Source organism: Panthera pardus, unplaced genomic scaffold, assembly GCF_024362965.1.
Source record: "Panthera pardus isolate Hobbes unplaced genomic scaffold, ASM2436296v1 HiC_scaffold_17, whole genome shotgun sequence".
NCBI lineage: Eukaryota > Metazoa > Chordata > Mammalia > Carnivora > Felidae > Panthera > Panthera pardus.
The window spans coordinates 128,336,091-128,351,715 of NW_026526732.1; the positions used below are offsets into that span (position 1 = coordinate 128,336,091).

The 15,625-nt window shown below is 40.2% G+C and overlaps 1 protein-coding gene across 2 annotated transcripts in view; it reads left to right on the plus strand.

The window, feature by feature from the left end:
* The first annotated feature begins 433 nt into the window (after window positions 1-433).
* Window positions 434-15,625, plus strand: part of F13A1 (coagulation factor XIII A chain) — a 245,345-nt gene continuing 230,153 nt past the window's right edge. The window contains exons 1-3 of one of the 2 annotated variants that reach the window (XM_019419828.2): window positions 434-527; window positions 2,482-2,629; window positions 13,409-13,597. In XM_019419828.2, the coding sequence (XP_019275373.1) occupies window positions 2,500-2,629; window positions 13,409-13,597 (319 nt within the window). In that variant the 5' untranslated portion in view covers window positions 434-527; window positions 2,482-2,499. Of the gene's footprint in view, window positions 528-2,481; window positions 2,630-13,408; window positions 13,598-15,625 lie in introns of those variants that run through there. The other variant, XM_019419830.2, reaches the window with a different exon arrangement.

The following is a 15,625-nucleotide window of genomic DNA, read 5'->3' on the forward strand; positions in this document are numbered from 1 at the left end:
TTTACACAAGAAGGGGATGCTTCATGCATGGTCACGTTTGTCTGTGACCTGTCTGCAAGAGGGCAGAGGCACCCTTCATCCGAGCCGCACCAGTGGCCCTCAGAATTCCGGAGGGCAGAGACATTGCTCTGTGCAGAAAGACATTTCCAGCCTCTCTGACCAAATGGCAGAGGCAGGGTCTGCTTGGCACTGGAGAGGGGCTGCAGAACCGGAGGTGGGGATGGCGAGGAGAAGCAGGGCTGGACACTTGGGAGTCAGGGGGGTTGTGGGTGGGAGGAGGGGCTCACTCCGGAATAACACAGCAGGGTGGCAGAAGTAAATAGGAAGTCCTAGAAGCTGCTTGGTTTGCTCCAGCTGTCAAGAAGGGGGAGGAGAAAACCCTGTGGGACGGGGGAAGAGGGTGGGGGCTGTTAGGAGGTTATTTAAGAGCCAACTTTCTTGTCCTTTTAACTGCGTCCTTTTGAGGAAGTGTCCCTGAGCAGCACAGCGCCAGCCTGAGGCTAGGCCACCTCGGGAGGGGACCGCAGGTAAGCAGCCCGGCAGCTGCAAGCCTGCAACCAGGAGCCAAGGGGCCCCCGCTCGGTCTGCCCCCTGCCTGGGGTTTCCGGAAATCCTTCAGAGGGCTGCTCCGGGTGTAGGGGGCGGGGGAGGGGCAGCCTCCTTGTCCAGTTCTGTTCCTAGTCCTTATCTCCGGGCCTACCCAGCGCCACTTCCATCAGAGGGGGCTCCTCAGGTTCTCTTCCAAGTAGCCCTGAAGGCACTGCTTGCAAGAAGGCCACTAGCTGGGAATGAGGGACTTGGGAGTGCTCCCCCAAGGGAGGACTCTGGAGGGGTGAGACAGAAGGATGGAGAGAGATAGGGAGATAGAGCTAGGTAAGAACACCTACTTGGCTAGGCTTTCTGTCCCTGTGCATCCTCTGTTCCCCTCCCCAATTCGAGAGCTGAACTTGAGTGCCTGCCTAGCCCCCTACCCCCCTCTCACCTGTGAGAAGGGAGTGCTTCTGCCCACCCAGCCAGGCCTGCACAAGATCCTCTTACTGGCCAAGCACCTGGGGATCCCCAGCTCTCTGCTTTCTGGGTTCTCTCTCCCAACAGGCCAGTGCCCCGCTGGGCTCTGCTCTGTGCTACCCCCAAACCCTCTCTCCCCTAGTGATCCTAAGCCCACCCTTGTTATTCCCTTGCAGAGGACTGCTTTTTCCCCTGCGTTCCCTCCATCATTAACCCTTTCTCCTTGTCCCCTGAGTTCACTGGAGACTTTGTGTAAATATGTCTGTAGGTATTTATGGAAACCTATTCAGACTTTATACTTGGAAACATTGCTATCTCCGTCCCAGACCAAATACCCTAGTAAGTGATTATCTTGTCTCCAGCTGTGTTGCCTTTGCTTCTAGAACAGTCTACTCTGGTTTGCCTCTATAGTGGAGGCTCTTCATCTTTGGAGGGTGTGCTTGGTTTTGAAAAAAAAAAAAAAGCCAAATAGCCAAGAGTCATGACTGGGTGATCCAGGTGATCAAGGTGAAAGCTTCATTTGGGTCAGAAACAAGGGCTCCCTTTATTTGGTCAGTCGGTCAACAAGTACAGACTGGGGAGTGACAGTGAGGTGTGTGGTATTTGAGCTGGCTCCTTGCCTGCACAAACTCCGGAGGAAAGGGAAGTAGGCTTGGAGCTAAGGCACTGTTAGCACCACTGACCAAGTGTACATTTAGAGAAAGGCTATTTATAGCCTTATTTAAAATTGCCAGTGTACCCCCCACCCACCCCCACCCACCCCCACCCACACACACACAGACTCCATCTGCCTTCTCCTCTGTGTGGTCCTGGCTCCAAAGTAATGGCCACCTTCTTATACCCCTTTGTGTTTACTTCTGGAAAGTGTGGGCTCCACCCTAACCCTCACTAGACTCTAGGTCAACAATCCTCTGTTTCGTTCTCCGATGTATCCCAAGTGCCCACATCACAGCCTGACACATAGTAGGCCCTCATTAAACATAGGTTGAATTACACTGCAAACATGCTTTAGAGGATGCTGCTTATCTAAACACGGCTGGATGAGGTTGTTCTTAAAAGTAACTTAGGCTTCCTAAGCCTGTATGAAATGGACATACATACAGGCATATGACAGTAAACATTTCTCACAAAGATATAGCCTTTAGAGGTAATGAGGGGATTAAAAAAAAACCTGCTTTCTAAAATCGTTTACATTTTTCATTTCTTCAAATAACCCCCTTTTCTTCTGCTTTCCATATGTTTTGACAAACAAGAAATCTCCCCAAGATCCTTGGGGAGCTATACTCCATCATTAGACTAATCCTTACTGCCACTTCGCAAGTTTTATTTATGAGAAACTCAAAATGTGTTGCTCCAGTGCTATCTCACACAGATATGTCTGTTTCTCTATTTTTGAATCCTTGTCTCCAGTGTAATTCACCTCACATTCCTTTTCTGTGTCTCCCTTCCCCACCCCCCATCCCTCCTCCCAAGGAGCTTGTGAAGCTAAGAATGTCGGAGACCTCCGCACCTGCACTTGGAGGCAGGCGAGCCCTGCCCCGAAACGCCTCCAATGCGGCAGAGGATGACCTCCCCACTGTGGAGCTGCAGGGGCTGACCCCCCGGGGCTTCAACCTGCAAGGTACAGGCACAGCCACCTACTTCTCCCTGCAGGTGCTGGCTGGGTCAGCACCCTTTGTCTCCACTAAGCTCCCACAAAAGAGGTGCCCCTGCCAGTGTCTGGTATTAAAGAAAAGACTCCCAGGCCTTCTTTGGAGTGGTCAAAGGACCAAAGACTCAGATTCTTGTCCCAGTTCTGCCACTTAATAGCTTTGTGATCCCAGGGAAGTCACTTTGTCTTTCTACCTCTTGGCTATTTCCTCTATAAAACAAGGGCGCTGGCTTAGCGGGTGCCTCTTCCAGGGCTACCGTTCTGTTTTAAAAATACTCTCTAGCTGGAAGTTTCCACTTCCAAAATATTGTGGCTGTTTTGATTGTCTGGCTTTTGCCTCCTTCCTTCTCCCTCCTCCCTCCTCTCTCCATCACTGTGAATTTCAGAGCTGGAGAAAGATGCCAGACTCTGACAGTAATGGAGATGGAAACCCTCTATTTGTCTCCAGAGCAGCCTGCTGAGCAGGTGAGGCAAGCTGCTTCCCCTGCTCTTGCCTCCACTGATCCCCAGGGACCTGCTCTGGGAGTAGCAGCCAGAAGCTGACCTCCGCTCAGCCCTGTCAGCTGTGATGGGACCCAGGTGCCAGCAGTGGCTTGGTGACACAGGTGCCATTCCCTTGGGCCATGGCAGGGACATTCAGACTCATGTCCCTGAATGGCATCTAGCAGGGAGCACTTTTTGTCAGTAGCACACATGCACCAAGCCCATTTTTGCTCCTGAGGGGGCTCTGTGCTAAGTTTCATTGGGTGTGAACACCCACTTGCTTGGGTAGGTGCCCACCATCACCTTGGGGTGTGTGGCTAATTTGCCTCATCAGAAAGAGGTCAGCAGTTGAAAGCAAAGAAAAAGAACAATGCCGATCACTAACAAGTCCAGCAAATCAGAACTTCTCGACATTGTGGACAGATTTGATTGTGTTACTATCACATCTAGCCGGTTGATATTCAATTGTGAAAACTGAGAGAGATCTAGTACCATCCATTAAGGTACCATCCAAATTTGGAGGAGAGAACTCACAGAAGGCCATCTTCAGTTTAATAGAAGGGTCCAGACAAACTTGTGAACTTGTAGTTCTGAGCTATCTCTCCCAGCTGGGTGCCACATTCTCTACAACTTCATCAGTAGAGCCACAGAACAGAGTTAAAAAGGACTTGCTAATCCTCATGTTATAGGTGAGGAAGATTCAATCATCTAAATTCCCATGTTACAGGTGAGGAAACTGAGGCCAAAGCAAGTAATTAATGTTCACTCCTTCACGGACCAATCTAAGATAGGATGCTTTCTTCCTTCCTTCCTTTCTTCCTTCCTTCCTTCCTTCCTTCCTTCCTTCCTTCCTTCCTTCCTTCCATCTTTTGAATGTAAATAAAATTGGAAAGCATGAGCATGTAAAATTATCAAGCAGATTACCTTGGTGTATTCAGTTTTCTAGAAAAATTCCCCTCTGGCAGAGAAGACTCTGGGCCCTGGGGAATGGTGGCCAAGGTGCTAAAAGAAGAGGGCAGGAAGAACAGAAAGAGAGAGGGGCACAGGATCAGTGAAGAGAAATGTGCACAGAGACAGTGAGATGTAGCAAAGAACACCCCGGTCCGAGACTCAGAAGACCTGGGTTCTGTTTCCAGATTTGCCACTTGCTTACTTTGTCACCCAGGGGAGCTTCATTTTCTCCATCAGGAAAATGGAAGCAATACCTACTTTACAGTTGCCATTGTGATCAAATGACCAGTGCCCATGAGATGCCTGATCCATAGGACGTGACCTACAAATGCTCCTTGATTCAGAAGCAGATTATCATACCCTACTAGGTTAGGGGCCCACCACAGTGAAAGGGGCCCACCACTTCCAAGGGGAATGTGTAACCACCTGCAGGGTCTGTCTACCTGAAATCTGAACAAAATGTTGCTAATAAGAAATCAAAACTTCCAGAAAACTTGAGCAGGTGGGTTGATTTAAAAAACAAACAAATCTGGGTTTACTGTTTTTTGTTTATTTTTGGAGGCACAGGTGGGGAATTATATTGAAGAGAATTATTTGGAAAAATCAGTCATCATGTATCCACAGCCCAAGTGACATTCTGGGATACCTATTACAGACCTTGGCAGACGTGTGTGAGTGTCCAATGACTATTTGTACAATGAATGAACAGTCAGTCACTGGAGAATTGAATGACTCATCAGTCCTAGAGTCATTATAATCTTATTATTAATAGCATGTTCCAGATTTCATAAACATGCATGCATTTAATGTGAACTAATTGCTACTCACTATGAGAAAAGGGTCTCAGAACCCAGGGAGCATAGAGGAAAGTCCTAGATGAGAACAGAAGAAAAATACCAGCATATAAACCACCTGATCAAGGAGGACTGTCTCCTACTTATCCTTTATATTTCAAATTTCTCTGACACGAAATACATCAACTTGTTCCAAGTTATCCCCTGCTAAAGCAGTCACGGTATTTAACTTCTGTCTTCTTGCAGCTTATGCAGTGACCACTAGGGGCGTCCAAGAGGGCTTGGATCTCCCTGAGCCCCTGCCTGAGGACGCTTTGGCTCTCAAAGTCGTAAGGCAAACTCTCCTTTTTTCCAAAAGCGTCCCTTTAACAAGCTACTTGTACCAAGCTGACTGAAAAGGCAGAAAAGCAAGAGGAGGAAAGGGGGAAATGGCAGATTTTTCGCTTCAAACAGCCTTGTGGCAGTCGATGTATATAATATACACTGAATGTATACCCTTAATTCATAGCTTTTGTGAGAATTTGGTTAAGAATGACTTTAGCCGGCATTTCAGATTGTATAAACTCACATAAAGTTCCTCCCATCCAGCAGCACACTATTTACAAAAAATTGAAATATTTGAGGCGACAGTGAAACCCCAGAGATAGGACCAGCTAGTCTCACTGGTGATGTTTGACATCTTCATGTGTTTTTAGGGGTCCTTAACGCCCTCGTCCAAACTCAGTTGTAGCTGAGAATGGTATGTGAAAATCTCCTCAGATTTCTAGATTTGCATCTCTTCCTATTAGACTGTTCTGCATGCTCAGTGGTTATTTCTGAAAATCTCTTTACAGCTTTCCTGGTCTCAAAGGTTATTTTAGGAGATGTAATGTTCGGGAAGATAACCTTATATTCTTGCTCTGGTTTGACTCTGCATTGTTAACCATAGTGATCATTTACAGTGATGATTATAATCCTTATTGGATACATCTAATGTGATGAATTCAACTGGAAAGCAAGTCTGGATTTCTAAAAAAAAAAAAAAAATCAAATGCAGGAGAGATCTCGAATCTTTCAAGCTAATGGAGTCTTGTACCTTTCTGAGCATCTCCTCCTTCCCACCCCATTCCCTGTCAGAACCAGATCAACTAGTTAACTAATTAATTATAAATCTCTCCTTTGTGCAGAATAAACCTCTCTGGGTTGAAGATTTTTAAAAGAATAAGAAAGACATTTAATGTATGATTCAGAAATGAGGTTGTATAGAATCAATTCATTCTTTCATTTGGTTTGTGTAAAAGCATTTAATGACTGCCACCTGTGTGTCAGGAACTATGCTAAGTTCTCTCTGGGGACACAAAGATGAGTAAGCCAATCCCTGGCTTCAAGTGGCTCTCCATTTAGTAGATGATATAGACACAGAAAAGATCATTGAAATTCCATGCAAAAATAGTGTAACAGAAATTATGCCTATTGCAGCAAAAGAACAGAGAAAGGGATAACTTGGTGTGGGTACAGTGAGAAAGAGGACAACTGAGTTGGGTCTCAGAGGATGAATAGGAGTCTTCCAGACAGGCAATGCATGGGAACTGCATTTCTAGCAGAGAGAACAGTATTTATCAAGTAATGGGGATATGGTGGGGGATAAGCCTGGGGAAAGTAGGCAGGGACCTATTGTACACTGAGGTACACTGAGACCTTACCTTTCCTCCTTGCAAAGGATTCTAAATAGCAAAATTAAATCATCAGAATTATGTTTCATGAAGGCAATTCTAATGGTGAGGGGAAAATGGAGAGAAGGAAATATACTTGGAGGCTGCTGTTGAGATACTTCCAGCAAGAGGAGAGGTAGGCCAGACAGATTTCAGTGTCTGGAGAAGATGCTGGTCTCACTTCTTACTCCACCTTGCTCTGGGCAGCTAAGCATTTCTTATACAGTTTACAGTACAGGACATTTGAATAGCAACAGTTGAAAAACAATAAGCTTCTTTTTAAGAAAATGTTTTTAATCATTCTAATTAATGATACTTTAAAACTTGAGGTTTCCAAAGGAAATATGAGAAAGGAACTTTTATCCTGTTGTTTCAACAATAAACAGACCTACTTCCCCATGGACAGTACTTATGCCTACATTTTGGTAATAATATTACCGAAGATTGCATGGAGATTTCATTTCACTAGGGAATTCCTAGGATATGAACCTAAACATTTAACTTATCTCAAGATTCCATCTGTGACAGGTATAATCATTCTCCAAAGAATATTTTTACAACCTAAGGAGAAAATAATCTACTTTTTTTCATATTAGGGAAAGGGTAGGAGGACCAGGAAGCAGCTGGCTCATGAGGAGAGATTTTTTTTTTTTAACCAGTCCATTTTCTGATGTGTTTGGAATTAGGCTAAATTGTGTTAGGTAGACTTTTTGAAAGCTGTCACTTTGAAAGAGCAAGCTGCCAACTTTCCAGCTACAATATCTCTCTAAAACAAAAACAAAAACAAAAACAAAGTAGCTTAGCAATGAGTGGCTCTATTTTGCCAGGAACCCGGCTTGGACAGGGAAAAGCAAATTCATTTCCTGTTTATGGCGAATGGAGCCTAGATGAGAAGTCTCCTTCAGTCTAAACTATGTCTCATTAATCCAATAAGCAAAGCAGAAATCAATATGCCAGCTTAATGAGTGTTTACTGTTTACTACATGAAGAGGGACAGCGCTGACCAAAATGGACAAGAGAAAGAACTATGATGTTTTTATATCTATGCTCAGATTTTACAACCAACATCTATAGACCCCTTGCTATTGCTAGGTATTGTAAACACCAAATACAAAGCTTGATCTGTGGTGACTGTCCATGAGCAATGAAAGAAGTGTTGTTTAATCAGTGGTTTGAGGACCTCACCTTATTCCCCAGTGCTCAGGCCAACCCCTAGCAAATCCATAGAGCTATGCTGTCCTTTCCTTCTCCCTCTAAGGATAAACAACTCTGCTGGTTACCCTTCCATATGTCTTGTCCATTTGACTAAAGTCTACAACATTAGTTCTTTAAACTCTTACTTTTAATGTCGCTTTTAATCTTCCGTGTCTTGGTCAAGTTTTATTTTTTAAATGAAATGTTTTCATTGGTTTAAATTATTTTAATATGCAGTTTTATTTTAAGAGATTACAAAGGGAAATCTTACTAATCATTGCCTTGGTTTTTCCCCACATAGAGTACAACCGTAGTTTTCCATGATTTTTTTTTTCCTTTTTTTCCTGTAGGCACTGACCTGTTGGAGGATTATTGCAGTAAAGAATGAAAAGATCATTTAGAAAAAAATAGAATTTTTTAAAACTCCATACTTAGAATAAGCATTATCAAAATTATAACATTGCAGACTACATTATTTTAAAACAAATTCTTCATGTATATGCTAACATATGTTTATTTCATATATTATTATTTAATTTATATAAATATATTTAATATATATTTATGTGACAAATATAAACATATTATATATATTTTTGCTTTCACTATGAAACCGTAGTGGTTTTTTTGGCTTATGTTTTATAGACTCAAAAGAATCTATTAGTACTCTTATTTACCTTTTGTTATAAGTAATATATGAATTATGCACTATCAAGGCATGGAATCTTTATTCCTGTCTGAAATGAAAGTGCTACTCTGGGGGCCTCATATTATGAAACCACAGATCACTACCTTCAACGCTGTACAATATATAATATACTATACACACATATATACAATATACTATATATAGTCCTGAAATTGGTATCTGTTAAGAATGAAATTGTCTGATAAATAACATTTAAAGGACTCCCGTGATTAATCTTCTGATAAATAGAATATCCATTTTATGATGAATAACCAACTCTAAGTTCCAAATTTTCAGGCATTACATTTGTTTAAAGTAAAAAGTGGCATATTTCCCATGGCGTCTTTTCACGTCTTCCCAGGTACAGTGAAGATGAGATCTTGTCCGCAAAGGCTTATAGTTTCATAGATAAATGGCCTATATTAAGATGACACAAAGTGCTTCATGATAATAAATTTTTATTAAAAAAAGGAAAAACATATTCTGGGAATATGGAGGGGAATAAGGAGGGGAAATTTATTTCATCCACTTGTGGAAATGCAAGAAAAGAAAAGCAAGCCTGTCTTCTCAGAATACACCTCCCCATTTTGCAGATGATAAAACGGAGGCACAGGAAGTTTGTATAACTGGTCCAAAGTCATGGTGATAGTGCCAGAACTGGGATTTGAGTCCAGAAAATCTGCCTCGAAAATCTATACTCTTATTCACTATGCTATTCTCCTCTCTTAATAATAACAATGATAATACAATGAAAATAATTTGTGAGAATTTGCTAGGGCCAGACACTGTGCTAAAGCAGTTTACATACATTTTTTCATTTAATCTCTACACGAACCCTGTAAAGCAAACATTCCATTATCTTTTTAAAGGAAAGAAAACTGAAGCTCAGAGAGATTAAATAACTTCTCTGAGGTTGCACAATTAGTAAGTAGTGAAGCATCACCCGGAACATATTCTGCAAAACACTGAACTCCACAGAAAATAGTCCCCATGAGCATTTAAGTTTGGAAATCATGGCACCTATAGGATATTTACAACGCACATCAATATATTAAAGTCTCCCATAAATCCTGCAAGAATCCTGATTGACTTTGGTTAAGCAGCATTTTCCCAAACTGGTTTAACCGTGGAACTCTTATTCTTCCAATAGATATCAGTACCCCACAGAAGTAGTACTGTGTTTCACTACTTCAGGGATAGACTGACTTTAACCAGACTCACTAGACATTAACCAAATTCATTAGACAAGCTCATGGAACTAGAAAGCCAGAGTTTTCATTTGCAATAAGAATAAAACCAGTGAGAGCCAGATACTAAAACAAAACAAACAAACAAACAAACAAACAAACAAACAAGAAACCTTGAATTTGTCTTTCTAGCTTTATATTTCCCTTTGGTGAGGCTGCTTGGGAAGCCAAGGCATAAAGCCAATATACTTATTTTCAGGGGCACATTATCATGGAAGAGGTGGTGGGATGAGATGAGGCAAGTCCTGGCAGTGCTCCAGAACCAGTGCTTTCATCACCTGGAGGCAGATTAGACTCATCCCATCCTTCACCTGGAGTGCCACAGCAGACTCTCAGCCAACCCTCCTGCCTCCAACACTGCCACCATCCATTCCTTTTCTTACTCTGTCACCAGAAGCAGTTGAAGCTTATATACATAAATCTAATCATGTCATTTTGCTGTATCAGATTTTTCACTGGATCCCCAGTGCCATTAAAATCCAAATTACTCACATGGTCTACAGGACTGGCACGAGTGGCTCCGGCTTACTTTTCCTCTGTGGTCCCACTAGCACATTCCAGCCAACCAATCATGCTTCAATTTCTTAAGTAAACTACGCACTCTCTTGCCTCAGTCTTCACTCATCCTCCTCTCTCCCTGAAACATCCTTCCCCACCCCTTTTTCTACCTGGAAAACTTGCTCACCTTTCTGACCATTGTTTATATACCTCCCTTCCTCCAAGGAGCTTCCTTAATCCCCCCTGCCAAATCTTGGTTACAGGTTCCCTATACCTTCCAGATACCCTCCTCCATCAAATACCCTGTACCACTTTATCAGAATATTTATGGTGCCATGTCATAACTATCTTTTCAATTTTTAGTATCTACCACTGTTCATTTATCTAGGTTGTATTTACTAGGCAGTGACCTAAATCAGCATTTATATTCATGTCTTGAATGGCAACATAAAATGACACACATAAAATTCCTGGAGGACAGCAAGTTGGGGAGAGTATTAAATACACTGAATATATGCTTAGGGTCTAAAATTACATTAAAAGCTTGGACCAATTAACCAAATGCAGTAAGATGAAATTCAACATAGATACATGTAAAACCTTAACACTGAGCTACAAAGAAGAAAATCTTTGCATAGATATGGCTAAATAGCAACATGAGTGAGTGGTTTCTAAGGGTCTAGATTGAATCCTAATCATAGAAATGACATCAGAATGTGTTTTTAAGGGTTTCTCTTTATCAGGTGCTTCACGTTGATCAATAATAAGATAGAACTATTTAAAATACTAATGATATCTTAGACTGAAATAACAGAAATATACTTTTTATTTGGAAAGATGTAGTGGTCTCATTGTTTTTCATTGGGAATTTATAAAATGGAATATATTCCAGAACAAAGTAGTGGGTAAAACGTCTGGAAAAGAACAGTGGAAGAAATGGTGAATGTTTTAGTCAAAGGAATAGAAGCTTTTACATACCTAAGGAGTACCAGATGAAATGAATAGAATGCATTCTATATTTATCCAGAAGTCAGAACCAGGATCCATTGTTAGAAAAATTGCAAGGAAGCAAATGTCAGTTCATCTTACAGGAGTTTTTCAAATAATTAAAATTGTTTAAAAATGGACTGTTTGCCTTGCGAGATAGTGGGTTTCCCATTCAGATGAAGACAAAAAGCCTAAGCATTTGGGCTTTCAAGATGTTTCATGCAGTACATAGGTCTGTCAGATGCTCTAGAAAGTGCCTTTGCCCTCGGAGATTCTGTGAGGCTCTATCAGTGCATTCCTTCCAATCATGCTGATGGAGACCTGATTAAACCCATTTCTGAGGATTAAGTTTTTAGACATTTAAACAAAATGAAACGTTATGGAAAGGTACAGTGTGAAGAAAGATGACCAGATGAGTTGATTACTAAGTTCCTTTTCAACTAAGACATTTATGATTCTCTAGCTCTTTCTGAAGTTGGCTTAACACTGGGGACTGTAACCTTAATAAGGTCAGAGAACTTAGGGGGGAAAGGCAGCTTAGAAGAGAGAGGTCTAGAGAATTAAACATCTTCCACCCACAGCATAATGGAAGGAAAGTGCCCTTCAGGGGACCATGTTCAGGGTTCTGCGATGGGGTAAAAATAAAACTGTATCTTGCACTTTCTATGTGCTGTAATATCACAGTCACAGTAACCCACTGAGCATCACACCGACCATCAGAGTTTATATTTAAGCTCTCCACAAGTAAGACTATGGCCCCACTATATGCCAGGCATAGTATGAGAGCCGTCGTCATGTTATGTCATTGAATCTTTGTAGAAATTCTCAAAGTATTAGTATCCTCATTTGAAAGGTGAGAAAAAACTCAGCTGCTATGAGGCAACATCCCTTACCTAAGTAATTAAGATGCCTGAGATTCAAACTCAGGATTACCTGGACTTTGAATTAATGAAGAATGTTTCAGGAACTCCTAGACTTTTGAACTGGAGAGTATCTTAATGAGTCCAACTTCTTGATTTCACCTATGAGACAAAAATGGGTTCAGAGGGGACCAGGTGTCCTTTTACACAGGATTCCTGTGTCAAAGCAAAGGAAGGCACTGGAGTCTTTGAGAGTGATGCTCCAGCATGATACAGACTCAGCAGCTGTGCACCCTGTGTTCACAGCCGTGAGGGCAAAGCATGCAACAGGTGGGTTCAGGGAAAGGGTGGGTGGGCAGGAGGCTAGTGTACCCCCACCAGCCTCTCTCATGAATTCCCCTTTAGAACTCCAAGTGTGCACACAGAAATCTGTCTCTAGACTAGATCTTGCAAACTACAATGTAGATGGGTAGAGTGACCTCCACATTGAGTGATCATTTGCAGAGGGAACGGGAGAAAGGTGGGAGGGGATCTAACTGTTACCCGGTGCTATCATGTCTCAAATAAGTGTATAACTGACATATACTCTCCCAATTCCAAAAACCAAAGGAAAAACCTATAGATTTTTTCAGCATACCATGGTTTGACTTCCAGACTGGTCATTTAGGAGCTAGGGAAATGTGAAGCTTGTTCCTGCATGTTCAAAGTGGAAACCGTTATATGTATCTCAATGAAATGTCAGTATCCTTTTTCCACACTTGTTCTTTTCTTTCTTGCCTTTGAGGAATCAGATCTACTTTTAGAAATAACAAAAGGAGGGGTTTTTGACCCTTTCTAAAGTAAGAGGAGAATTTTGGATTAAAGGTTAGCTTTGTCCTTGTAACATCTCTTTGAGGGTTTATCATATTTGATTCTTCCCTTTTTAAAGATAAGAAAATTGAAGTGGCTATACTCTGCTTATCCCTAGTTAGTGACATAGTGAGTTGGTAGTCATGATGGTGACCACCTGCCATCATGAAAGAAGTGTGAGTGTAGGAATGTGAAGACTTGAACTCTGGTCCTAGTTTCTCTGTACCTAGACATGTATGGGAGGCATCATCAACACTGCTCTGTCTATCCTACAAAAGTGCCCTGTGGTATAAAATGAGATTAGAGGGGGGAAAGCTTTTAAAGTCATCGTTAGAACAAGAATGTCACAAGAGACTGACCCCCAAATCCACCAGCCCCCTGTAGAGGGTTCTATCTAACAGGCCTCATTAACTTGCTTCTTCAAGAAAAAACAATCTATTTTTTTTTGAGTTTTGGTTAAACCAAAGTTACTCAATGGTTTCCCTTAATTGTTTTCTATGTGTGTAGACTACCTTAATGTCACAAATGTTCACCTGTTCAAGGAGAGATGGGACACCAACAAAGTGGACCACCACACTGACAAGTATGAAAACAACCACCTGATTGTACGTAGAGGACAGTCTTTCTTCATTCAGATTGACTTCAATCGTCCATACGACCCCAGAAGGGATTTCTTCAGAGTGGAATATGTCATTGGTAAGTGCCACACACAAGTCATGTCATGATAGTCCATCTATGTCATCACATCATGATTGTCATGATACCATGGGTTGCATAGTAGAAAGGGATACAGGTGCAATTGTGTTATTTCCTAGAATTATACTGTGACAATTGGCTGGACCTGGGACCATATCCAGCTCCAGGACCACCTTATATTCTAAGATGGGTCTGTATAATGCCAATAATACCACCAATAATTTGGGCCTACCCTGGTAAAATTCTTACATACTAAAAGTGAGTATAATTAATACAAAATGTTAGTTAATTAAATTATTTTTCACAAATGGTTTTGCAATCCTATAATGTGGCTTTTAGTTTATCAGCTCTACTCTTATGATTTATTTGGTTTTATGTACCAAAATTATTTGCAATTCTTAGTATTATTTGAAATTCTTAGTATATAATCTCCATACAAGCATTTCCCAAAGTTTGCTTTGCTCTAAACTGCTCCCGTGTAATGGCTCATAAAATATAGACCATCAAATAAAGTTCACTAAACATTTATACTCTAATCTCCTTTTGTAGGTTGACAATACACATTAGCTTAACAGTTCAGGAAGGTACCATTTAAGTCTGTTTGGTTCAGTGTTTCCCCAATTAATTTTATCCTGGAATCCTTTATGTTATAGCTATTAACATTTGACACATTTTAGTAAATATTTATCTAGACATTTACAAATATAGCAAGTAAACACATGCACAAAAAAGCAAAAATGGTTCAATATCAAAAAAGCTGTCCATATAATCCTATATATAAATAAAATAAAAACCAAGCAATCAAATTAATACTCACTGAAAGGAACATATTAAACTCAGCAGCTGTTTTTTTTTTTTAAAGACTTTAAATAAGATAAAAGTAAAAGAAATCTCCTCAATTATAATAAAGATTATTTACCCCAAACCAACAACTTTTGGTATCCTAAGTGGCAAAAAATTCATTTAATTATAATCAGAAATTAGGCAGAGATACCTGTGATTGTCATTCTTTTGTTGTTGTTGTTGTTGTTGTTGTTGTTAAGCATTGCTTTAAGGATTCAGCAAATGAACAATTTAAGAGAAATATCCTATAAATACTGGGAAAGAATAAAATTACATATTTTCTAATGCTATGATAGTATATCTATCTATCTATCTATATATATATATATATATACCCAACAGATTCAAGAAAAAAAGCACAGTATTAAGAAAACTGGTAAAATGGCTGGATATAAAATAAATTTTAAAAAGTTAGTAGCCTTTCTCTTTAGCAGTGAGGACCTAGAAATAGAAATAAGAAAAAATATTCCACATATAAAAGTTACTAAAACTATGAAATGTAAAAACAAATTTTAAAAACCAAGACACACAGTGCAAATAAAGCAGCTATTAAATCTTAAAAAAAGACATGAAAAACCAATGAAAAGACAAATATGGTTTTGGATGTGATATCTCCATTTTTTTAAGTCTCCCCAAATTAGTATATAAACATAGTGCATTTCCAATTGGAATCCCAACAGAAGATTTTTTTTGTCTTGAATAAAATAACAGAGTTCATTTGTAAGAGTAATTACTTGGCAATAATCAAGAAAATGATACAAAGAAAGAATGAATAGTAGAGCACTTTCTATAAGAAGTATCTATTAGAACATACTATCAGAAGTGTTTCGTGGAACAGAATAGAGAATCCAGAAATAGATCTCAGTATGTAAGATTATTTAATATAGTTGTTGGTTTCATGGAGTAAGAAAAGTACATGGGCTTTTTGTTTTTTTGTTTGTTTTTTTAATAACGTATTTTACATCTCGGTATTTTAGTATATATGTATATTTATATTGGGTGTATATATTTGTTACATGTAAGTATATGCACTTGACATATTTTTGTATTTAATATATTTATCTATACATGTGTAATTATATATATTATTTTACATGTATATATATTTGGTTTATACATACCAAAATACCATAAGTGACCATATATATGAACAAATGACCAATCAATGGATAAAAGATAGAGCTG